Genomic DNA, 25,478 nt, shown 5'->3' with positions numbered 1-25,478 from the left:
CCTTGGATCAGTATTCATTATAGGAAGGAATGAGAAGATGTTTGAATTGATTCTTTTATATTTTCTGTTCCTAGAAGTAGAATGCATTTTTAGTAATATTTTGATTTTGCTTATTTTATTCCTCTTCTTATTCACTCTTTTGAAATAAATGGAGTGTGCCTGATATGACATTCACTCAGAAAGTACCTTGCTTTCCTTTCAGAGAAAGTGAATTTTACAAATTAATTTTGTTTCCCCTACAATTGATTTTCTTCTATACCATTAAATGACCATTTCTGTTCTTCTTTCTTGGGTATTACATTTGTACTTAATATACAAATTAAGTATATTAATCATTGTGTTTGAGCAGTGTTGTTAGGCTAAAAGGGACTTTGGGCTTGGGGTAACTCTTCCTGGGTCTGGATTAACATCCAGAACTCTAGGGGTTCCCACTGCTCTGAGCTAGTGCCTCCCTTTCCAACCAACTAATGACTTCTGAACTAATCCTAGGTGTTTTTTGTTTGTTATTGTTTGTTTTTCTGCCACTGTGGACCAAGAGCATAAATGCTGCCTTAGTAAGAGAGGTTAAAGAAGCAGTAGGTTTCATCTTTCCTTAGCCTGACTGGCCTTTGGTGAGTTTGGGTGTGTTGACAGAATAAATACTGAACCATCTTGGCAGACAAGGAAGGTCAGAAAGAGAGAAGTCCATGGGCAGGGGGCCAGGTCCCTCCTTGCCTCGTTAGGGAGAATTCAGTGTTGTCTGTCTGGTTGGCAGGGTATACCTAATCACAGAGACGCAGCATTTCAGCAGTTTGCAAAGGAAAGTGATACGAAGGGACAGCTGCAAGTCAGCCACAGCTTAGATCTGAGGAGATCAAGCATTCGCTTCACTTGGAAGAAAGAGAGAAGGAAGGAAGCCTAGGGCTTAGCAGGGTAAGTTCCTTTCCCTTCAAATCATCTGCTTGCTTAGTTTATAGTTGAGTAAAACATTTATCACCCCAAGGAGTGTTAGCACTGATTAAGCATCTGAATGTGCTTAATAATAGTGTTCCTAATGGATTCCTCCTTTTCGCTTTCTCTTTCCTAACTCCTTTTGGATCATCGGATCCCCAATGACTAGCATCACTCTCCCCTTTCCCTGCCTCCCCAAAGATGTTTTGTGTTTGCTGGTGAAGTACAGAAAATTACATAGGTCTTCCTGGTCTGGAGATAGCGAGAAGATACTGTGGTAGGTGAAACTTGAGGCTTTTGGTGGTGAGGGAGAAGGATGGGAGACCTGGTCTGGGAATAGGCTAATATTTAGGGAATTTGGAGATGAAGGATAATAGTTTTTCTAGACCGTCCAGTTCATGTCTCCTTTTTAGTCCTTGGTGTTGGTGTTTTCTCTTTTATATATGGAGAATAAATTAGAGCCCAAGCCACTGGGGGCAGCTAGAAAAAAGGTGATTCCTTGCTAGGTGACATAGACTCTGATCTCTAGAAAATTCTGAAAGCTCATTATATGTAATTCTTTCCAACTTCTCCCTTGTCCTCTATGTTTTTTTGCCTTTGTTTCTCTCAGTCCCGTCCCTCCCCTCAAACTTGGAGGATCCTGGGACTCTGTGCAGAAAAGTTAGAACCAAGGAAGCTGTGTCTGGGCCTGGGGTACACAAACTCAGACATGAGCTTCATGTAGATGCAAATGCAAGGACCTGGCTTCTCATTCCCACCTTCTTACCTTCCTGCCAGAAATTTAGTTAGTTTGTATCATGAGCCCATTCTAGACATAGAGGAAACTCTCAGGGATTTCATCGCCCCACTCCTCCTCAAACTGTGATTCCTTCACTTCCCAGTGAGTTCAGCCAACTTCTAGAGAGCCAAGAGTTAGTCTTCCTTTCAAGAAGGACCTCTTTGGAAAGGCAGATAAGTGAGGCAATACATTTCTTGTCTTAATTGGCTTCCATTGCAGAAGACTTTTAGTTGAACATCAGGAATATATATTTATTAATCCTGGGATTTAAGACCCTTGACTTATATCAGAACAAAGATAATTTTTCTCCATACCTGTAAAGAAAAGATGAATCCGTTCTTTCAAGGTTCAAGAAGGTGTTTTCTTGCCTGAGGAGGCTGGGTAGGTAGAGCAGATGAATGCTTCTAAAGTTGCAATGATTCTGGAAATGTGATGAGAATGTGTGGTGATTAAAAGTGGAGGGAAGATTCAGGTCACTTGTTGGAAATGGGGTACTCAGGTGTGAAGGCATCCTTTAGTAAAGGGACCCTTAAATCTTAAAATAATCTACCACCTTCAGGTCTAATTTCTTCTGTATTAGTGAGAATGTAGAATGCAGATGAGCTTAGCTATCTGTTCTTTGGACTCTGAAAACATCCATTTATCTGTGGTATGAGGGGAGAGATTACACAGGTGGAATGAAAGGAGGCGAAAGAAAGTACAAAAGAAAATACAAATTAGTTCCCTCATTAACTGAGGACAGCAGTTTGCAAAAAGCCGTGTCATAAGGGAATAGCTTTTCTTTTTTTTAAGTTTCAATTTTAATTCCAGTTAGTTACAATGTTATGTTAGTTTCAGGTGTACAGATAATAGATTTTAGTGGATGATTCTGGGAGGTTTTTGTTTGTTCTGCCACCTACACTTCATCTGAATGATGATTCTAGAGTTTTTTTCCTAACAAATCTGGTCCAGAAGGATTAAATGTCAGACTATTTTTGTAACAAAACATGATCCCTGATTTGAACTTTAAAAGTTACCTCATTCATAGTAAAACCAACCACTGTCAGCCTTTTTATCCTCTGCCATTTCCCTGTCCCTGGAGGCAGTTAATTGGAAAGTTAATATTTAGATTCTCAATCTCTACAGGTACCTTTCTTTTTTATTTTTTAATTGAGATGAAATTCACAACATAAATTAATCCTTTTAAAGTGAGCAATTAAATGGCATGTCCTACATTCACATGGTTGTGCAACCACCACCTCTATCTGGTTCCAAAACATTTTCATCATCCCAAAAGAAAACCTCATAACCAGGGGTGCCTGGTGGCTCAGTTGGGTAAGTGTCTGACTCTTGATTTTGGCTCAGGTCGTGACCTTACAGTTCCATGGGTTCAAACCCCAAGTTGGGCTCTGCACTGACAGAGCCTGCTTGGGATTCTCTCTCTCCCTCTCTCTGTCCCTCCCCTACTTGAGTGCATGCTCTCTTATGCTCTCTTATGCTCTCTCTCTTTTTCAAAATAAATAAACTTAAAAAAAAAAAAAAAAAAGGAAACCCCATAACCATTTAGCAGTTACTCCCCATTCCTCTTCCACCCAGTCCCTGGCAACCAGGAGTTGATTTCTGTCTGTGGGTTTAACTTTCCTCAATATTTCATATAAATGAAATCATATAACGTGACCTTTTGACTTCTTTCAGTTAGCATAATGCTTTTGAGGTTCATCCACATTGTAGCATATTATCAGTACTTCATTTCTTTTTATGGTGTCATATCTAAGAAATTGCCAAATCCATATTATGACCTTTTCCCTTTGTGTTCTTCTAAGACTTTATAGTTTTAGTTCTTAATGTTTATGTTGTTACAGTCAAACTCAAATCATTCTATTTCATTAATTTCTAGAGTGTTCCCATCTACATTTCTTTTCTTTCTTTTTTTTTTTTTTTTAACGCTTATTTATTTTTGAGACAGAGAGAGACAGAGCATGAACGGGGGAGGGGCAGAGAGAGAGGGAGACACAGAATCGGAAACAGGCTCCAGGCTCTGAGCCATCTGCCCAGAGCCCGACGTGGGGCTCGAACTCACGGACCGCGAGATCGTGACCTGAGCCGAAGTCGGACGCTTAACCCACTGAGCCACCCAGGCGCCCCCCCATCTACATTTCTATGCTCATGCTCTTCTCTGTGCTAAGAATTCCTTTTTTTATCTCATGTATTCAAAGAATTACCATCGTTCATGGTCTATTTTGACTGCTACCTGCTTTACAAAGTCTTCCTACAGCTAACCAACTAAAGAGACTCTTCTGATTTCCCACTAGTGCTTTAGTTTCACTTACAGTATTTATATACTGCCTTATGTTATGATTTACATTTGATCCCTCTACAGGACATCTAGATGTTGAGTATATTTTTCATATTTGTTTCCATTATATTATGAGTGATTATATATGTTTAGCAATAAATATTTGTTGAGTGAATGCATGTTTTTATTTTTCCCAATATAGTTCCTTTTGTTTACTCAACAATTGTAGAAGGAATGGGAGAAGACAAGCCAAGAAAGGAGAATATCACAGAGTTCCTGCTAGGTAGTGGGTGGGTGCGGGATCAGTTCTACTTCAAAACTCGCCTCTTTAGGAAATTTTCTTCATAATTTTTTATAACTTGCTTTGACTATATAACTCTTAGCATTGTGATGCTGATTTTGTGTTGCGTTTAATCTCTTCCTCTGGGTCTATTGCTTACAACTGTGATGATAGGTTTTCTAAAATGAATGTTTTATTTCCCCAACTAAGTGAAATTGACTAATCCTCCAATTAGCTGGTAGTTTTGGACAACCAAAACTTTTGTTTGCTTTTTTCTCTCTTTTGATTTTTTTTTCTCTCTTTTTGAAATCAAGAGTCAGACACTTACCCAACTGAGCCACCAGGCACCTCTGGTTATGAGGTTTTCTTTTGGGATGATGAAAATGTTTTGGAACTAGATAGAGGTGGTGGTTGCACAACCATGTGAATGTAGGACATGCCATATAATTGCTCACTTTAAAAGGATTTTTGATTTTTTAAAAGGATTATATGAATAATATATAAATATATTCTAACTATTCAAGAGTCAAATATCACAGATAGGTCTAAAGTTCCTTTTGATTAACCCAGTTCCTGTCCCATTACTTCTTTCTGTCCTCAGTGTTAATCACTGTTACTGGTTTTACATGAGACCTGCCAGACCTTTTCCTGTGCATTTCCTTACATATGTATTTAAATTTTATGTAACACATATATGTATAATTATGTTCATATATAATTATTTCCCTGCTGTTTTTTTATAATCGCCTATGGTGATCAATAATCAGTAGATACCAAATAAGTCTTACAGATACCTAGGTCTGAGAGACTAGAATGAGAAGTGAAAGGTCAAACATATGAAAACACATCATATGTGACCAACTTGCAAAGTTTCATTCTATATCTGTTCTGTGTATAGTCCCCAGGTATCAGTGGACAGCCATGGCTCCAAGATCTCGGCAGCGAAGGCACAAGAAACCCCCTTCATCAGTGGCTCCCATGGTTGTGACCCCATCCACAGTTGTGACCCCTGTGCCTCTGACCCTCTCAAAACCTGACCCTAGCATTGATGCGCTTGGCTTCTTCTCCTTGGAAAATAATGTTCCTGGCCTATCTCAGCTAATCCTTCAAAAGCTAAGCATGAAAAGCTATGAAGAATACAAGTGAGTGACTCGCTCTATGGAAGAATAATATCTCTAGTAGAAATGATTTTAGAAGGCAAAGAGGGAGTATAGCTTGGAGAATATGGGGCATTTACAATGAGGGAGTCTCTCATCCTGACTTTTGTAAGTTTTATTACTATAGAAGAAATATAATTTGCTTATGTGAGAAATAGTGGGAGTAGATGGAAATATATTGGAGGCAAGGTATAGGTCATGAAAGATTTTGGAGATAACTCTTTTTCCTATTGCCACTTATTCACCGTGCCATTTCTGCAGGTTGGTGCTAGATGGGGGTGCTTCTGTATCAGGCTTTGGATTTCGATGCCCTCAAGAAATGTTCCAGAAGATGGAGGACACATTCCGATTCTGTGCTCACTGTAGAGCTCTCCCTAGTGGTCTTTCAGACTCCAAGGTCTTGCGGCAGTGCAAAAGGTGACTCGTTGGGGGCTAAATGGGGAGTCATCCAGAAATGATCCTATTCTAAGACTTCCTTGCAGGAGGAAAGGTCTAAGAGTTTTCAAAATAACTTAAGGCCCACTCATTTTGTGTGATCCAGGCCACAGAAAGATTAGAAAAGGATTGGGCTCCTTCTTATTTTGGGTATTATGGGGAGGTCAGACAGATTATGGTACAATAGTCCCCTCCCCCCCACCTGCAGTTTGCTTTCTGTGGTTTCACTTATCCATGGTCAACCATGGTCTGGGAGCCGATTATCCTCCTCTGACTATTGTCAAAAAGTCTATAGTAGTGTAATGCTGTGTTGCAGTGCTTATGTCATTCATCTCACTTCATCTCATCATGTAGGCATTTTATCATCTCACATTATCACAAGAAGAAGGGTGAGTACAATACAGTAAGATCTTTTGAGAGAGAGACCACTTTCATATAACATTATAGTATATTATAATTGTCTTATTGTTAATCTCTTACTGTGCCTAATTTATAAATTTTATCATAGATACATATGTATGTATGTATGTATGTATGTATGTATGTATGTATAGGAGGAAACAGTATATACAGGGTTTAGGTCATCCGTGAGTTCAGTATCCATTGGGGATCTTGGAACATATTCCCTTTGGATAAGGGGGGACGACTGTATAATCTTCTTTACCTCCCTCCTCTTCAGTACTCAAGGTATAAGATCATTATCTCTTCTGGGGAGTTGAGCCATACCTGTGATAATAGGGCAGCTGCAAACTCCTGTTATTTATTTTTTCTGTAAGTGATGTAAAAAGTGAGTTGTTCCAGATATAGACTGAGGTGTCACTCTAACCCAAGAGAATAATTACATTCCTAGCCTCTCATGCCTCCCCTCCCAAATATAATCTCCAAATTTAGTGCATCAGTTGTCACTCCTCTCCTTACCTTCCTTATCCAGTGATCTTTCTTCCTAGGTGCAGGAATATCAGTTCCCTTCCCCTGACATACCTTTGAGGTATAGGAACATCTGTTTCTGGGGCTCATTCTTTCAGGTGCAGAAATGTCTATTACTGTGGTCCAGAGTGCCAGAGGTCAGACTGGCCAGCACACAGGAAGGTTTGTCAAGAGCTGCGTCTTGTAGCTGTGGACCGTCTCATGGAATGGCTCCTAGTCACAGGTGAAGTGATAGTGTTGGAGAACTCTGACATAGTGGTCATAATTGGTTGTATTTGGAGAGAGAGATGAAAGCATGTTGTTAGAAGGAAAAAATGAGAAACTGAGTGGGGCACTCCTGGTCACAAGTTGGGAGAGTACACTTGGAAAGAATATTGAAGCCAGGAAAGGATTATGTCATTCTTATTTCTTCTTTCCTACAGGTGCTTTTGTCCTACCTTCAGGGCCTTGGCCATGCCTGGCTGAAACTGTACAGAGCTGGGATACCTGGTTTTCTATGCGGCATTTACAGCTAGATGCTACACTGGATGCTGTGCTAGGTAGTCATGCCATGACCACCCTGTGGGCCAGCGTAGGACGGCCAAGGCCAGACCCAGATGTCTTGCAGGGCTCTTTGAAGCGGCTGCTGACAGATGCCCTCTCACGACCCTTGACACTGGGCCTTGGGCTTCGGGCCTTGGGGATAAATGTTGGGAAGATTGGGGGAAGCACAGTGCATGTGGTTGGTGCTTCCCACGTGGAGACATTCCTCACTCGCCCTGAGGACTATGATGAGCTTGGCTACATGTTTCCTGGACACCTTGGCCTCCGTGTGATCATGGTGGGTATAGACGTATCTGCTGGTTTTACACAGAACCCCTCAACTCCCATCCTGGAACCTGGCACAGTTCAGCTCAGTGGCCATAGAGGCCTCTATCATGACTTCTGGGAGGAGGAGGTAGAGACTGGGCGGATAGCCCATCCAGATTTGGTGGTGACATTCCATCCAGGTAAGAATCATTTAGGGGAATACTGGGTGGCTTTTCTGGGAATTTTTTATCCTGACTCTTGTATTTTCTATATTTGGAATCCCATTCATTTGGTCAGGTTAAACACAATATGATGACAACTTTGGTTGATCATTAGCCATTTGTGCTATGCCCGGGTTCAGAATTTTCCACTGAAGAACCTGGGGTAGATGATGATGGTAAATGAGCATTGGAGGTGAGCAAGGTGAGGAGAAGGGTGAACACAATTTAAAAAAAAAAAAAAAAAAGTATCTTGCTTAGGCCCTACTTCAGCCTTTCCCCTCTCTATATCCATTTCTATTTTTGTTGTTTTTTCCATAGGTTTCCATGCTTCCCCAGACTTAATGGAGGCCTGGCTGCCCACCCTCTTGCTACTTCGTGATTATGAGATCCCTACATTGATCACTGTTTACAGGTTTCAACTTCCTCCTATTTTTGATATATCCCTGACTCACTCAACACCTCTCTTTAAATTTTTGTTAATGTTTATTATTCATTTTTGACACAGAGAGAGAGACAGAGCGTGGGAGGGGGGGGGGCAGAGAGAGAGGGAGACACAGAGTCCGAAGCAGGCTCCAGGCTCTGAGCTCTGAGCTGTCAGCACAGAGTCCGATGTGGGGCTTGAATTCACGAACCGTGAGATCATGACCTGAGTGAAAGTCAGATGCTTAACTGACTGAGCCACCCAGGCGCCCCTCAACACCTCTCTTTATATAGATGAGCTCATTTCTCTCCCCTTTGCTCATCTTCTATCTTCTGGTGAGGATTTTCTTCCTTTCCACACTTGGCTTTCTAATCCCCTTAGAACCAAGTCCTATGCTAGTTAATCAGGTGATTAGTGAGACATTTGGTAGGAAGGGATATCCCCTCGCCTAAACCAGCCTTAGGTAATTTTGGGGATTAATGAGTACAGAAGCATCAAGTTCTGAGAAATTTCTCTCCTATGTTTCTCATAATTAGCACAGCATTTTTTTATTATTATTTTTTTTTTATCTGTCTCCCATAGCCATCAGGAATTGGCAGCCTCATTACAGATTCTGGTGGACTTGGATACAAACATCACCGCCTATGGAGCTAACCCTTTTGCATCCCTCAAACCTGAACAGGCCTATTCCAACCCCAACAAGCAGCCAGTATACTGCAATGCCTATTATATCATCTTTCTTGGAAGTTCCTGCCAGTTGGATAGGAGGCAACTGGAAGAAAAAGTAGATGGTGGAGTTTAAATAGCTGACCCAGATCCTGACTGGATTTCTAGAAAATGGGGAGGTTGTAATGAAATTACTCTGCTGATGTCAGGCTGTTGCTGACTTTGAAATCCACTATGTCCTAAACCTCATTCACTTGTCCAGGTAAAGATTCTCAGCTGAATGGGAGTTCTGTGTGATGTGACTCATTTCTAAGAGGTTAGCCATAAATAGCTTCTAGAGACAGGATTCTAGATTTAATACATGGCAAGAGGCCCTGGTATGTCTTTCCAGCCTAGAATTCCTAATAGTTTCCTTTGTGAGAAAGTTTTACCTTGAATCAGATGGTGTAAAGGAGAAGAATGGCACCTTATTCTTTTGGAAAAGACTTTCTTGTTATCCAGAAATCTTGGCTAAAAAATGGAGAGGTGTTAACGACTTGAAGGGGTACACGAATGGGCAAGTCAGAGAAGCGGTTGGGAACGTGGGAGAAGTTGTGAGGATTGGTATGTTGTTCTATTTCCTGGCTTTTTCTAGATAAATATCTTATTTTCTTCTTTTCTATTGGGCTCTTCTCACCCTAGAGTAGCTTTTTGCTTGGTGTTATATTTAAATATCCCAGGGTATCTCAGGCTTTAGTTGAATGTACTGGAGTTATTTGTTATTACCTAGTCTATACCATAATAAACTCAGTTTGGGGCTTCTTGTTGTATCCTTTTTCCTATTCACTGGCAAGTATTACTTGTCTACTCACAATACCTCAAGACTTGAGGTTTCTCTTTTGCCAAAAGAGTTGTTAACACCAGCTCTCTGGGCCTGCTACTCTGCCACTTCCCATCTCATGCCATCCTTCTCTTATCATTCTCAAGATGAGGATTTTCCTTAAATATTCATTCCTACGACCTTGCCATGACCTCAGCCTCCCACCCCCAGCCCTAACACATGCATATACATTCTTATTGCCCACTCTGCGAGGGGTAATATTAGAATTCACATATTCATTCACAGTATGAAGTTAGTACCTACCGTGTGAAAGGTACTGCATTACAGCTTTGGAGAGTTACAAAGGTGAGACCTTATTTTTAACCTAGGAAGGGAAGTAATACATATACATAGATAATCTCTATCATAAGATGTGATATGGAATAAGAACCATGAGAGAGGCCTGTACTCCTAAGGTAATAGAGTGAAAAGAGAGATCACTAAGTGAATAGTGAAGCTCTTGTGAAGTAGAATTTTATTAAACAAATGGAGGGCAGGTCATTTCAGATGGAAGGAACAACAGGAATAAGAGTTAAGCAGAAAAGAATAGGAGATATTTTAGGGTACATTGGGGGATTAGTATAAATTTAGTCTGGAAGGTATATTGAGACCAGATTATAGAAGGAGCATAGCTTACTGGTCAGTTTTAGATTTACATAGATCTGAGTATGAATCCTGGAGCAACTACCAAATATGTTTGTGTCTGTGGGAAAGCTAAACTTCTCTAAGTTTCCTTAATTTCCTCATCTGTAAAATTGGGATGATGCCTAGTATTAAGTTACATTAAGAGTTAAATGAAAATGTTTACAAAATTGGAAGACTCACACATTCCAATTGCAAAATTCTACAAAGCAGTAGTAATCAAGACAGTGGAGTACTGGCCTAGGATAGATATATGGATCAATGAAATAGAATTGAGAAGCAAGAAATTCTTAACATTTATGATCAGTTGATTTTTGACAAGAGTGACAAAACAATCCAATGGGAAAAGAACAGACTTTTTAACAGACAGTGCTGGAACAACTGGATTCCACATGCAGAAGAATGAAGTTGGACGCCCTCTCCACACACACACAACATAAAAAAATTAACTCAAATTGTATCGAAGATATAAATCACTAAAACTGTACAATTCTTAGAAAAAAACATAGGGGTAAATCTTAATGAAGTTGGATTGGGCAATGGTTTCTTAAATATGACACCAAACGTATAACCGACCAAAATAAAAATAGATAAATTGGACTTTATTAAAATTAAAAACTAGTGAAAAAGGCACCATCAAAAAAGTGTAAAGAATGGGAGAAAATATTCATAAATCATATATCTGATAATGGACTAATATCCAGAATATATATAAAGGTTACAACTCAATAAAAGAATAACCCAATTAAAAAATGGGCAGGGGCACCTAGGTGGCTCAGTGGGTTAAATGTCTGACTTTGGCTCAGGTCATGATCTCACGGTTCATGAGTTTGAGCCCTGCTTTGGGCTCTCTGCTATCAGCGTGGAGCCTGCTTTGGGTCCTCAGTCTCCCTCTCTTTCTGCCCCTCCCCTGCCTCTCTCTCTTTCTCTCTCTCTCTCTCTCCCTCCCTCAAAAATTAAAAAAAAAAATGGACAAATGATCCAAATAAATATTTCTCCAAAGAATATATACAAATGATCTGTAAACACATGAAAATATGCTTAACATCTTTAGTTATCAGGAAATACAAGTCAAAACCATAATGAAATGGCACTTCATCCACTAGAATGGCAGTAATAAAAAAGAAAAATAACAAGTGTTGTGATGTAGAGAAATTGTAACCCTTATACACTTATGGTGGGGATACAAAATGGTGCAGCTATTTTGGAAAACAGTCTGGCAGTAACTTCCCAAGAAGTTAAATTTTGAGTTACCATTTGATCCTGTAATTCTGCTCCTTGGTATGTACCCATGAGAAATGAAACCATGTATACAAACTGCCATAGCAGCATTATTCATAATAGCCAAAAGATAAAAATCCAAATGTCCATCAATTTATGAATGGGTAAATAAAATGTGTGTCCATGTAATGAAATGTTTGGGCTTAGAAAGGAATGAAGTACTTATTCATGCTACAATGTAGATGAACCTTGAAAACATGTTCATTGATGTTCATGTTAAGTGAAAGTCACAAAGACCGTATGGTATATGAGTGCATTTATAAGAAATGTCTAGAGTAGTCAAATCTATGAAGACAAAGTAGATTAGTGGCAGCATACAGATGAGCAGGATGAGGGTATCGGGGTAATGGCTAAAAGGTATGGATTTTATTTTGCGGGTGATATAAATGTTCTAAAATTGATTGTGGTGATGGTACAGCTCTGCGAATATATTAGAAACCATTGAATTGGACACTTTACATGAGCGAATTATATCTCCATAAAGCTGTTACCAAAAGCATTTTTTTAATCTTAGAGAATATAAAAAATTTGCTAAGTGCTTAACACAATGCCCTAGCACATGGTTCATACTTAATAAATGGTAGCCATTGTTGAATCCATACCACTTTAATTTTACACAGTAACAAACAGATTGAGTTAGCAATACTGTATGAGTACTGATTTGACAAGGAAAAACCAGTTGGATACATCATGAGAGGAGATAATGCAGGTGCCACTGAGGTGATAGTAGGCATGGAAAGGAAGAGGTAATTTCTAACAAGTAAATAGTGACATTTTATAGATAAAGCATGAAAGTAAAATCTATAGGGTTTGGTTACTGATGGTGATGGATGAAGTGTGTTATATCTATCAGAATCACCTCAGGAGACAGAAACCACACAGTAATAAATGAGACAAAAATTTCCAACTTACTAGCTGGGGTGATAGTGCATAAAAGTCTAAATGCCTAGCTTCATGCTAAATGCTGAGAAATCTAAAATGGCTTCTGCCCTTAGAGTGTTTACAGTTTAATAGAAGACTGACATAAGCAAGAGCAATATAATAGAGTTGTATTTTCTAACTCAGCAAATGAAATGAAAAAAAATTGCATTTTTAAAAGTTTATTTACTTTGAGAAAGTGAGCAAGCAAGTGTGCATGCTAGCAGGGGAGGGACAGAGAGCAAGGGAGAGAGAGAGAGAATTCTAGAGAGAGAGAGAATTCAGCAGACTCCATGCTGGTCAGAGTGAGCCTGGCACGGTGCTTGATTGCATGAAGGGTGAGATTATGACCTGAGCTGAAATCAAGAGTTGGACGCTCAACCAACTGAGCCTCCCAGGAGCCTCCCAAATTTGCATTTTTAAAATTGTATTGAAAATCCCTTAGAATAGCACTACATTGGATTCTGCCACATCCTCATCTCAGCAGGTCTATCAGAGCCATTTTTGCCTCTAGTATTGGACATTAATCTCTGCTTATTTGATCACCAGATCAAATGTTGGCTTGGGTTTGGAGAGCCCTGTTGTAGTCAAATATTTATTGAACATTTATTACTAGACTCTAGAGATATTCCTATTCTCAATGAGCTTACATTCTAGTAGGGAGGGCAAACGATAGACATACAAAATTTCAGATTCTTTTAAGTGATACAAAGAAAATATAATAGTGTGTAACTGATGGTGGTGTTGGTGGCAATGGTGACTACTAATGCCACAACGTTCAGGCAATACCCACCTCTCTGAGGAGATGGATGACATTTGAGATGATGCAGTGGAGAACATTCCTAGTAGAAGCAATAAATGTGAAGATCGTAAGAATCTCTGATGTGTTTGTGCACAAACCTGGTATGTTTTCCTGGACATAAGGCCACTTTGACTAGAGTTTAATGATTGAGAAAGAAGTTGAAGACGGATGAGATCAGAGAGGTAGGCAGGAGCCAGACTATATAGGGCGTTTCGGACCATGGCCAAGAGTTTGGGTTTTATAATCAAGGGAATGACATGACCCAATTTATTCTTTAGAAAAAACATTTTAGTTCAAGAGTTTCTTAATCTCAGCACTATTGACTTTTGGGATGGAATAATCCTTTGTTGAAGGGGGCTGCCTAGTGCATTGTAGAATGTTTAGTAGTATCCCTGATCTCTACCCATTAGATATTGGTAACACCTTGCCTCCTCTGGTTGTGACAATCAAAAACGTATCCAGACATTGCCAAATGTCTCCTGGGAGACAAAAATTACTGCTTTAACTGTACAAAAAATTTATTTAAATATTAGACTCTACACAGTGGAATATTCACATTAGGGGAAACATACTGGCCCCTATTTCACATGAACTCTGGTCCCTATAATGACCTTCAGAGTTGTTTCGTTGCTGCTAATTTTTTTTTTTTAAGATTATATTTTTAGGTAATCTCTACACCCAACAGGTTTTGAACTTAAACCCCAAGATCAAGAGTCACTTGCTCTTCCAACTGAGCCAGATAGGGGCACTTGTTTTTGTTAAGTTTATGCGGTTGAATACAAGTAAATTACATGCTCATGCTGTGACTCCGCTGTTCAATATACCACAGTGGACATCTAGATAAGGTCTATTTGGGCACAAAAAAGGGAGTAATTGCTTACCTAAGGGAAAGTAAGGAAAAGGATGAGGTCAGGAAGTTTTTTGAAGCAGGAAGGAGGCATGCGATCTTTGAATTGAATCTTAATAGATTAATAATTGTTAAAAGGCAGGTAGTACTTTCTAGGCAGAGGAAGTATGAGGAAGAGCTCTTTGATCCTAGAGGTACTGTGTGTCAGGAAGGAAGGACAAGTTGAAAGGATGAAGTGGGAAATGTGGTAGGGTCTGAACAGGCTATTGGATATTTGGGCTTATAGCTCAGGAAAATGGGCTGGAAGTAGATTTGAAAAATATCCTCTTAGGGTGATAGTTAAGGCAGAAGGAGAGGTGGGGATGAAATCATCATGGGAATAGTGTGGGACAAAGAAGAGTACAGACAGTCTGGGGCACCTGGGTGGCTCAGTCAGTATAAGTGCCCAACTCTTAGTTTTGGCTCAGGTCATGATCTCACACTTCATGGGTTGGAGCCCTGTATCAGGCTCTGCACTGGTAACATAGAGTCTCTTTGGGATTCTCTCTCTGCTCCTTCCCTGTTTGTGTGCTCTCTCTCGCTCTCAAAATAAATATTAAGAAAAAAAAAAGCAAGGACCGTCTTCTTAGGGAACACTTAAAATCCGGATGTCTATGTGGGCAGATTGGACAGAGAGGCCCATTATTTGTCAAGTAGGGAGACTGATAGGAACTGGGGAATGAATGCTGGATACCCAGAGTGTTGTGCAGTTTTGTTTAAATTTGGCAGTGACCTTCCTCAAGGACCTCACTTCACTGATGTTTTGGGGCTAAGTATATTTTGCTGTTCCCACTTAAAATTTAATTCACCCTATCCCACCCTTATGAGGAAGCTTTTGGGTAGAAAAGCCTGAAGAGTAGTAAGTTGATGGTGCTCAAACTTAAGGGTGCCCACCTGGAGGGCTTGTTAAACAAATTGCTGGGCTCTGCTCTTAAGAGTCTGACTCAGTAGATCTAAGGTGGAGCCCCAAATCTGCATTTCTAAGAAGTTTACTGCTACTGGTGTAGGGACCATACTTTGCGAACCACTGTGAAAGGTAACTGACTGGTGTTGCATCGGGAATAAACTTTCTTAATGAGTTTAAGATATTGGTCTGAGCCCTTGAAATCACCTCAAATGTTTAATGCGAGTTATTTGTGTTAGATGTTAGGGCTCTAGTGTGAGGGTAGTCTAGAATCACCTAACAACCCATCTGGAGTTGTTTTGATTAATATATCTCGAGTTCTATCTAGACAGAATCCCCAATAAATATTAATTGATTTCATAGGGATCTAATAAAAGACACGGTCTTTATCCTTAGAAGGTCCCAGGGAGGACGGTATATCAGAAGCGGAGAGGCTGCACCTGGCCTCCCATTCGCGGCCCTTCTCAGCCGCCCGTCACTGAAAAGGCTCCGGGATTCCTCAAAAGTGCTGTGATTTGAGAAAGCGCCAATGGGATTGGGGATGGTCCTTGGGACCGAGTAAAGTGATAAAACCGGCTGGTCCACCTTAAGGGAGCGTCTCTTCCCGCAGGTGGAGCTGGGAGGTGCGGACTAAGCGACAGCGCGAGCCAGGCTGAGCCGAGGCACCGCCCCTCCTGCTCCGGGGGCGTTCCCGGCCGCCGCAGCGCCCGTAACGGGCTGGGGCGGTGGCCGCTGCGCTCCGCCTTCCTGGCCCCGCCCCCGGCTCCATCTTGCTGGCGACCAGTGTTGGGCTGTAACGCTGCTCCCCCGGGTCAGGTGAGCGATGGCGCCCCCTACCCTTCCTGCCCCTGTCCCCCGGGTCACGTCGGTCAGGCCCGCTCTGGGGCTTGCCGTGCGGGAGGTGGCGGGGTCCCGCGTGTATCCCCGCGGTAGGGCTCGGTGGGGGTGCCTGTGGGCCTCCCGGGTGGCGGGCGTCTCGGCGTCTGTGTCTCCGGACCTGGGCTGCCCGGTGGGGTGTTCGGGCGGAGGCGCTTTGGGGTGGGATAGGCTAGGCGGCCAGCCAGCCAGCCTGGCGGGAAGACGGGAGGACCTTTCACCGTCCTCTGTGCCACTCGGCTGTCCCGAGATTAGAGGGACTAGTGACACCCTGCACGCAGGCAGGTGACTACAGGTGGAGGGAGGGAAGCCAGAGGATGACCCTGCTGAAGCCACCTCAAGGAAGGCTGAGTAGGAAAGCCAGCGAGAAATACCGAAAGCTGTCTGGCTAGTGACTAGACTTTGCGGTGACACAGCAAATTTAGGGAAACTTGGGAAATTTGTACTGTGCTTAGTGAACCGTAGGACAGGGCCTACGCCTAAAATTGTACATTGGCTCGGGTTTATAATTCTTGGAAACTATTCTAGGAAATAGCTTTCCAGATTTGATTTCTATTCCCTGAACAGCATCAAGTATGCTGATTAATAGCCCGTCCTGAGCCAACACTTCCTATACATAGGGAGATGGCTGATGTCCACCATAAAGTAACAAAGGAAAAGTCGTCCAACCTTTAAACTCGCTAGTATCTTCTATCAGGTGGGGAGCTGATCTGATAAAGTAATCTGTCCTAATTAGAGCTTAATGAGTCACCTTTCAGGCAGGTAAGGAGTCTCAAGCACTAGATCGGTAGAAGAGAGAATTTTAGCCACTTCAAACTTAAGCTGCTTTTTATTCCTCACTGGTGATGGCTGCCTACCTTGTCCAGGAAGTCATGGTTGGCCATGACCCTAGTTCTATATCCAGTGATATAGCCCTTGCTGACTGATTTAATTAGTCCTTCCCGACCAGAAGTCATGGTTGGCCATGACCCTAGTTCTATATCCAGTGGCCCTTGCTGACTGATTTAATTAGTCCTTCCCGACCAAAAGGCAGGTTTTGGAAAATTGTAGTATCTCCTGTTGGCCATCTTCATTTGCCCTTCCTGTTCTGTATTTGTTTCACAAATCTGCAACAGCTGCCTCTTGTGTTCCTGGGCTTGATGCCATCTTGAGACTCCTGTAGTGAGACCCACCCCTTTTAGTAGCTGACTCACTGGGTGGAGATGGTCTGGAGAACCAAGAATGATTTCTAGTCTTTTAAAAGTAGTTGCTGATGGAGAATGATAAAAAGGAAGTAAGAACTCTTGTTTACCATTCCTTGGGCAAAATGAGTAATTTGTTGAGTCACCATAGGGTTTAAGTTTTTACAAAAGCTTTTTAAATCTAGCTTTTGAATAGATGATACATGCACGACTCCAAAAGGGGTAAAGGTACGTTGAAAATTAAGTTTCCATGGGGCGCCTAGGTGGCTCAGTCAGTTAAGTGCCTGACTTTTTTTTTTTTTAAATGTGTATTTATTTTGAGAGAGAGACCCAGAGTGCGAGTGGGGGAGGGGCAGAGAGAGAGAGAGAGAGAGAGAGAGAGAGAGAAGGAGACAGAATCTGAAGCAGGCTCCAGGCTCTGAGCTGTCAGCACAGAGCCTGACACAGGGCTCAGACTCATAAACCATGAGATCCTGGCCTGAGCTAAAGTCAGACACCCAACCAACTGAGCCACCCAGGTGCTCCTGTCTGACTCTTGATTTTGGCTTAGGCCATCATCTGAAGGTTCGTGAGTTCGAGCTCCGAGTCAGGTTCTCTTGGGATTCTCTCTCTCTGCCCTTCCCCTGCTTTCGTGCACGCTCTCGCAAAATAAGTACTAAAAAAGAAAAATAATGTAGAACTGGGATTTTGTCACTGGGACAGTTCTTGAGATTTAGAAATTTAAGTTACTTATGTAGTCTTTGTTACTGTAACTACTTGTTGCCTTTAAAATTATTAATTTTCTCATAAACTATTATCAGATTTTTCCCCCTTTCTTTTGACACTGACCTCTTTTGCCCTTGGTCCATCTGATTATTTGTAAGATGCTGTTGTCCCTCTTTTACTCCTTATACCAACCATACTCCTGTTCCTATTTTTACAACTGGGTCTTTGGATTCCAAATGATTATTTTAGAACTGACTGGATCAGTCTTCTTATTATCTTTATTATTGTAACTTTGACTCAATATATGCCTATTCATTCTCAATTTGGTGTTTTTAGCTTCTTGTGCTTATGTTATAAAGAACACTACAATAACTTAAATTTATTATCTCATTTTCCTGTACTGTGTATTCACTTTATTTTTAATGTTTGTTCATTTTAGAGCACACGAGCAGGGGAGGGGCAGAGGGGGGAAGTGAAGAGGATCTGAAGCAGGCTCTGAGCTGAGAGCAGTGAGCCCAATTTGGGGCTTGAACTCATGAACTGTGAGATCATAACCTGACCCAAAGTCGGCTGCTCAACCAGCTGAGCCACTCAGGTGCCCCAATATACTGTGTACTCAAAAGGCAGGATACTTTTCTCCCTCATCTTTCTATCAGCACCTAGGACAGTACTTATTACATAATGGGATTTCATTATGTTGAATTGGATTTGTTTAGGGTCTTGATGTAAAAGAAATGGATAATCGTTTACAGCCATAATGGGGAGAAGAGCCAAAACACATTGAAAAGTGTGCAAATTATTTGGTAGATCCAGAAATACCAAAATGTTCTGGTACCAAAATATGATTCAGAGACCAGCAGCATCAGTATCACCTGAAAAGCCTAGTTAGAAATGCAGAATCTTGGGGCGCCTGGGTGGCTCAGTCAGTTAAGCGTCCGACTTCGGCTCAGGTCATGATCTCGCGGTTCGTGAGTTCAGGCCCCGCGTCAGGCTCTGTGCTGACAGCTCAGAGCCTGGAGCCTGTTTCAGATTCTGTGTCTCCCTCTCTCTCTCTGACCCTCCCCCGTTCATGCTCTGTCTCTCTCTGTCTCAAAAATAAATAAAAACGTTAAAAAAAAAATTAAAAAAAAAAAAAAAAGAAATGCAGAATCTCATGCCCCATCTCAGAACTACTGAAACAGAGTCTGCATTTTAACAAGATCCTCAGGTCATTTACATACATAATGAAGTTTAAGAAGTACTACTTTATCTTGTACATTGTTCAAAGAAGGGAGAGATTAGAGGCACCTGGGTGGCTCAGTTGGTTGAGTGTCTGACTTTGGCTCAGGTCATGATCTCATGGCTCTTGAGTTTGAGCCCCACATCAGGCTGTGTGCTGGCAGCTCAGCGCCTGGAGCCTTCTTCAGATTCTGTGTCTCCCTCTGTACCCCTCCCTTACTTGCACTCTGTCTCAAAAATAAATACACATTAAAAAAAGGGACAGAAGATTTGAGCTGGATAAGTCAGGAAAGGTGAGCGAACCCAGGCATGAGGGCCAAGTCATTTAATAACAGTGGCTTAACCAAAGGCACATTGGGAATGGTTTAAGTGGTAGAGATGTCTCATTGGAGGTTAGGTATTGTTAAGAGATAAAATGAATAGATAAATTAGAGCCAGTACTAAGGGGAACTGAATTTCAGGCCTATACATTTTCGTGTGATACTCTAGCAGTAGTCTTTGAGGAGGTTTGACCTGAAGAGTGATATGCTGAAAGAGGAGCATTTTAGGAAAATTCATCTAGTGATGGTGCCCAGGAAATTATAACTGTGAGAGTATATGCAAGATAAATAGAAAAGTAATTTTACTAAAATAGGCATGATGAAAACCTGGTCTAAGGATATGGCCATGAGAATAGAAATGATGAGTAGAATAGGAGAAGCATTGCAAAGGAAAAAAAGAAAAGTGTTGGGTTACTTACTGTACTTAGTAATAGGTAATTTAAGTAGTGGTACTAGTGACAGATACAGGATTTTTTCCCCAAGTTTTTATTTATTTATTTATTTTTCTTTTTCCAAGTTTTTATTTAAATTCCAGCTAATCAACGTATAGTGCAATATTAGTTTCAGGTGTAGAATTTAGAGATTCATCACAGTACCTGGCGCTCATCACAAGTGCCCTCTGCAATACCCATCACCTATTTAACCCATCCATCCACTCAACTCCCCTCCAGTAACCATCAGTTTGTTCTCTATAGTTAAGATATTTTCTTGGTTAGGTATGGGATATTAGGATTGATCTGGTGGAGAATGATGAATATTTAATTCCAGACCAATACCGAAGACCTCTTAACTGGCCTCTTTGTCTATGTTTCATTGTGTTTTGATGATTGTCTATCTTAAATTATATACTATCTTTTGCCTTGCATATGACATTGCTGTTCAGCTTCCCTACCAATGTATCATCACCATTTTATTTATTTATTTATTTATTTATTTATTTATTTAAAGTTTATTGATTTTGAGAGCAAGGAGGGGCAGAGATAGGGGAAGAGAGAGAATCCCAGGCAGGCTCCATGCTGTCAGAGCAGAGCCCGATGCAAGGCTCAAACTCACAAACTATAAGATCATGACCTTAGCCCAAAGCAAGAGTTGGATGCTTAACCGACTGTGCCACCCAGGTGCCCCTATCCATCACCGTTTAAAACTTAGTTTAAACCTTTGGTAATTCTGTTAGTCTCCAATCTTAGTACAGTGTTTTATGGTAGATGCTAAATGATTTTATATAAATATATTTGCCAGGTATATTATTATATTTGACCAATAGTTTTTTAGATATAAATAAATATTTATTTTTTGGGCGGGAGCACAAGTGGGGGAGGGGCAGAGAGAGAGAGAGACAGAAAATCCCAAGCAGGTTTTGAGCTGTCACCACAGAGCCCGGTGTGGGGCTCGAGCTCAAGAACTCTGAGATCATGACCTGAACCGAAACCAAGAGTCAGATGCTTAACTGACTGAGCCATCCAGGCACCCCTAGGTATTTTTTTAAGAAGGAAATCTTGCAATTTGTGACAACATGAATGAATCTTTTTTTTTAAGATTATTTATTTATTTAGAGAGAGAAAGAAAGCTTGTGCATGCACATGAGTGGGGGAGTGGCAGAGGGAGAGGGAGACAGAGAATCCCAAGCACCTTCCTCACTGTCAGTGCAGAGCCCGACATGGGGTTTAATCCCACACACTGTGGGATCATGACCTGAGCTGAAAGCAAGAGTCAGATGCTTATGGTTAAGTCACCCATGTGCCCCAGTGTTTTAGATATGATCAGGCTATGAAATGGTACTGTTTTGAATATTTGTTTTTCCCTCTATTTATTTGCATTTCTTTTAGGTTGGTAGTGTTTTCTTCAATTGCAAAAGGTACTTACACTATACATATATACATATATATTTGTGGTTTTTGGGTTCACGTTGGCTGCGTTTGTTTTACATGAGTGGTCTTTAAAAATTTTTTTAAATGTCTATTTATTTTTGAGAGAGAGAGAGAGCGCTAGTGGAGGAGGGACAGAGAGAGAGGGAGACACAGAATCTGAAGCAGTCTCCAGGCTCTGAGCTGTCAGCACAGCCTGACGTGGGGCTTGAACTCACGAACCGTGAGATCATGACCTGAGCCGAAGTTGGAGGCTTAACTGACTGAGCCACCCAGGTACCCCTACATGAACGGTCTTCTAAAAAAAACCAAAAACTTTATTATGGAAAAATTTTGAACGCACAACTGGACAGAAGAGTGTATTGAATACCCACATACTTGTATAAATGATCAACTCATCTAGTTTCATCTATACTCCTGCATAACCCTTTTATATGATTTTGAAGTGATTCCTAGACATATTTTGTCTATAAATATTCAGTGTATATCTCTAAAAAAGCAGATGCTTTACAAAAATCATAATACCATTATCAGACCTAAAGATGTAATAATTTCTTAACATCATCAGATGTTCAAGTTATTGTTTGCATTTCCAAATAGAAATGAGTTCCTTTTGAAGAAAATAACTTTCAAACTCTCTGGTGCAGACTGCAGTTTGCAAAAGATATTTCCCCCGTCATGTTTGCTGATCAGAATACTATCAAATCTTGATTACCATATATTATCAGAGAATACATAATGTATGATTGCCTCTTTAATCCCAGATTGGCTGCATTCTGCCACCCCACCTTATTTTCTTTTCCCCCAATTAGAGAATGTATACTAATTTTAAAATTAGTCTAAGTCTTGGGTGCCCGGGTGGCTCAGTTGGTTAAGCATCCGACTTTGACTCAGGTCATGATCTCATGGTTTATTAGTTTGAGCCCCACATTGGACTGTCCGCTATCAGCTCAGAGCCAGCTTCAGATTCTCTGTCCCCCTCTGTCTCTGCCCCTCTCCCACTCTTGTCTCTTTCTCTCTCTCAAAAATAAATAAACCGTTAAAAGATAAAATTAGTCTAATAAAATTGGATAAATAAATATATTGGCAAATATTGGCAAAATATGTAGAGAGATACACAAGGCTATTCGTTGTAGCACTGTTTGTAAAAGACTAGAAACAACTCAGATGTTTGCTATTAAGTAAACTATGGAAAGTCCACAAAGTGAAATACTATGTAGTTGTAAAAAGGAATGAAGACTATATACTGCTATGAGTGAAAAGAAAAAAGCCAAGTGAAGAAACAGTATATGTATTGGCTAAATTTTATCTAAGAAAGGAGTGGGGATATAAATATATACGTATCAGCTTATGTATTTAAAAAAACACAATAGATGTATAAGCCATAAAAATAATGGTTACATATAGGAAGAGGGAATGAGCAGGGATAGAAGCTAATATCTTTCTGAATATATCTTGTTTTATTGATTTGACTTGGGACCAAGAAAATATTTTATGCAATTATAAAATGAAACTTAAACACATTTTTTTTTTTTTTTTTTTTTTTGGATAGGCTCCATACCCACTGTGGGGCTTGAATGATTGGCCCTGAGGTCAAGAGTGGCATGCTCTACTGACTGAGCCAGCCAGGTGCCCCCAAAGTAATCTTTAAAAATTAAAAGCACAGTGAAACAGGTGGACCAAATAGGTATCACATTGGTAGCCTAACTCTATAGGAATCATTTTAACTATCTTTAAAACACAGTAATTTGACCGTGCATTCATAGTGGGGTGTATCCCAGTGTAATGCTCTGAATGTGTTTCCCCTAAAGATGACAGTATTTGGAGGTGAGGCCTTTGGGAAGTGCTAATGTAATGAAGGCAGAGCCCTTATGAATGGGATTAATGCCTTATAAATGAGGCTCCAGAAGGATCCCTTCCCCTTCTGCCACGTCAGGACATAGGGAGAAAGCACCAGCTATGAACCAGGAAGAGGGCCCTCACCAGAGAATTTGATCATGTTGGCGGTTTGATCTTTGACTTCCAGCCCCTGGAACGTAAGCAATAAAATTTCAGGTGTTTTGTTATAGCAGCCCATATGGACTAAGACACCCAGAGACACCCCCACCCCAAATTGCAAAAAAAAAAATTTTTTATTTTGAGAGAGGGAGAAAGACGTGTGCACAAGCGGGGATGTGGGGGGCAGAGAGAAGCAGAAACAGAATCGCAAGCAGGCTCCATGCCATCAGTGCAGAGCCCTATGCAGGGCTCGAACTCAGTGAACTGTGAGATCATGACCTGAGCTGAGATCAGGAGTCAGGCACTTAACCGACTGTACCACCCAGGTGCCCTGCAAAAAAGAATTTTTAATTGTTTTTAGCAATCATGTTGTAGCAATATGGGTATTTGTATTAATTTCCTGTGGCTGCTGAAAGCCAAAAGTCCTAAATCAGTGTCTCTGGGCTGAAGTCGAGGTGTTAGTAAGGTTGCACTCTCCAGGAGGCTCTAGGGAAGAATCTATTCCTTGACTCTTCCAGTTTCTGATGGCTGCCAGTGTTTTCTAGTATCTGCCTCCATAGTCACATTGCCTTCCCTTCTGCTCAATTCCCTCTACCTCCTTTTTACAAGGATACATATTATTACGTTTAGGGCCCACCTAGATACTCTAGATAATCTCCCCCAAGGTCTGTAATTTAATCACATCATTTTTGCAAGATAAGGTGATACTCAAAATCTGGGAATATCTATTGGAAAGCAGCTATTCAGCATACTATAGTTATTATTATTCTGAAACTCTTATGAGTTTATATAGAATTTATACAGTAGGATAAAGTAGGTAGTATGTTATTGTCATTAGGAACTAAGAAGTTCAGTGTAAGGGAAAATATATATAAATATAAAATGTTAAATTAAAAACCCTATAATTCTAAAATTGAACTGGAAATATCAATATGAATGTTTTGTTTTTTTAAAATATTACCCTGTCCCATACTGAAAAGGCGTAGAGAAACAATGATCAACTACTAGCAGTAAACATTGCTAGTACTCCGGTTGTAATTTCTAAGCATCAGTCATTTACCATGAAAACTGATCAGGGCTCCTTGGAGAGTAGATTAGGTCTGAGGCAAGAAAAATACAAAATGAGCCTGGAATATCATGTGATATAAAATGGCAAGGAAGTTACCCAAAATGTCTGGGAGATTGTGTCAAAACAATGTGTCAGGCAATATTAAAGGCTTCCCTTAGGGGCTTGGGTGCCTCAGTCAGTTAAGCATCTGACTCTTGATCTCAGCTCAGGTTTTGATCTCAGGGTCGTGAGTTCAAGTCCCATGTTGGGATCTGTGCTGGGTGTGGTGCCTACTTGAAAAAAAAAAAAAAAAGCTCTTCTTGGCCAAAGATGGGAGAAATTGAACATTAATAAGAATAATAACTGCAATGGATTGAAATATATCAGATATGTTTATGTTCTTGAATTCATATTGATACTTCAAAATTTATTAGTCATCTTGTTATGCTATGGAACCAATTCATTTTGAAAACTGGTAAATGAAGAGAAAAAGTACAGTCTATATAACTATTTCAGGAAAACCATACAGTTGCTGAAGGGAAATTTCTTAAGAATTCCAGATAATTAATGAAGAAAAAATGATAGAATTAGATCCACACATTGATTATCAGCCACAAAAAAGAGGGACATCTGATCGTTAGGTGTTTCCTGACAGAAACAAAACAGTATTTTTGAGTATTTGTGCCAAAAAAGGAATCTGAATCTGATCAAGCTTCTAGATCTGACTATAAATTTTTAGGAAATAACTTTTAAAGATTATTATGGAGAATCAGTTGGCAAATCCAGATAGAGGGATATTTCAGGACAAATTCTCTGGTTCCTTCAACAAATAAACTGCACTGAAAAAAATGAGGAGGCTTATAGACTAGAGACATTTAAGAGACACACCAAGTCACTAGAATATACGGACCATAGTTGTATACTGATTTGAACAGCCAAATTGTAAAAAATATTTTGAGATATTTGGGCAAATTTGAACACTGAATACTTGATGATATTAGAAAATTATTAAATTTTTAAGATAAAATATTGGTAAATGACTATGGTTTAAAAGAGTCCTTCTCTTTTTACAGATAGTATATTGACATACTTGTGA

At 40.4% G+C, this 25,478-nt stretch overlaps 2 protein-coding genes across 5 annotated transcripts in view; both read left to right on the top strand.

The window, feature by feature from the left end:
- The window catches only part of PPP3CB (protein phosphatase 3 catalytic subunit beta), a 76,400-nt gene extending 61,009 nt beyond the window's left edge, over nucleotides 1-15,391 (top strand). Inside the window, exons 13-18 of one of the 2 annotated variants that reach the window (XM_049645235.1) lie at nucleotides 5,162-5,405; nucleotides 5,682-5,837; nucleotides 6,881-7,005; nucleotides 7,205-7,771; nucleotides 8,111-8,204; nucleotides 8,796-15,391. In XM_049645235.1, coding sequence (XP_049501192.1) covers nucleotides 5,162-5,405; nucleotides 5,682-5,837; nucleotides 6,881-7,005; nucleotides 7,205-7,771; nucleotides 8,111-8,204; nucleotides 8,796-9,015 — 1,406 coding nt within the window. In that variant the 3' untranslated portion in view covers nucleotides 9,016-15,391. The other variant, XM_049645230.1, reaches the window with a different exon arrangement.
- Nucleotides 15,392-15,878: 487 nt separating this feature from the next.
- Nucleotides 15,879-25,478, top strand: part of ANXA7 (annexin A7) — a 32,148-nt gene continuing 22,548 nt past the window's right edge. For 2 of the 3 annotated variants that reach the window (XM_049645239.1, XM_049645237.1), the window contains exon 1: nucleotides 15,879-15,987. The gene's annotated coding sequence lies outside the window, so the exon portion shown is untranslated. Of the gene's footprint in view, nucleotides 15,988-21,306; nucleotides 21,327-25,478 lie in introns of those variants that run through there. The other variant, XM_049645238.1, reaches the window with a different exon arrangement.

This window comes from Panthera uncia, chromosome D2, assembly GCF_023721935.1.
Source record: "Panthera uncia isolate 11264 chromosome D2, Puncia_PCG_1.0, whole genome shotgun sequence".
Taxonomy (NCBI): Eukaryota; Metazoa; Chordata; class Mammalia; order Carnivora; family Felidae; genus Panthera; species Panthera uncia.
This window is presented reverse-complemented; position numbering and strand designations above follow the sequence as displayed.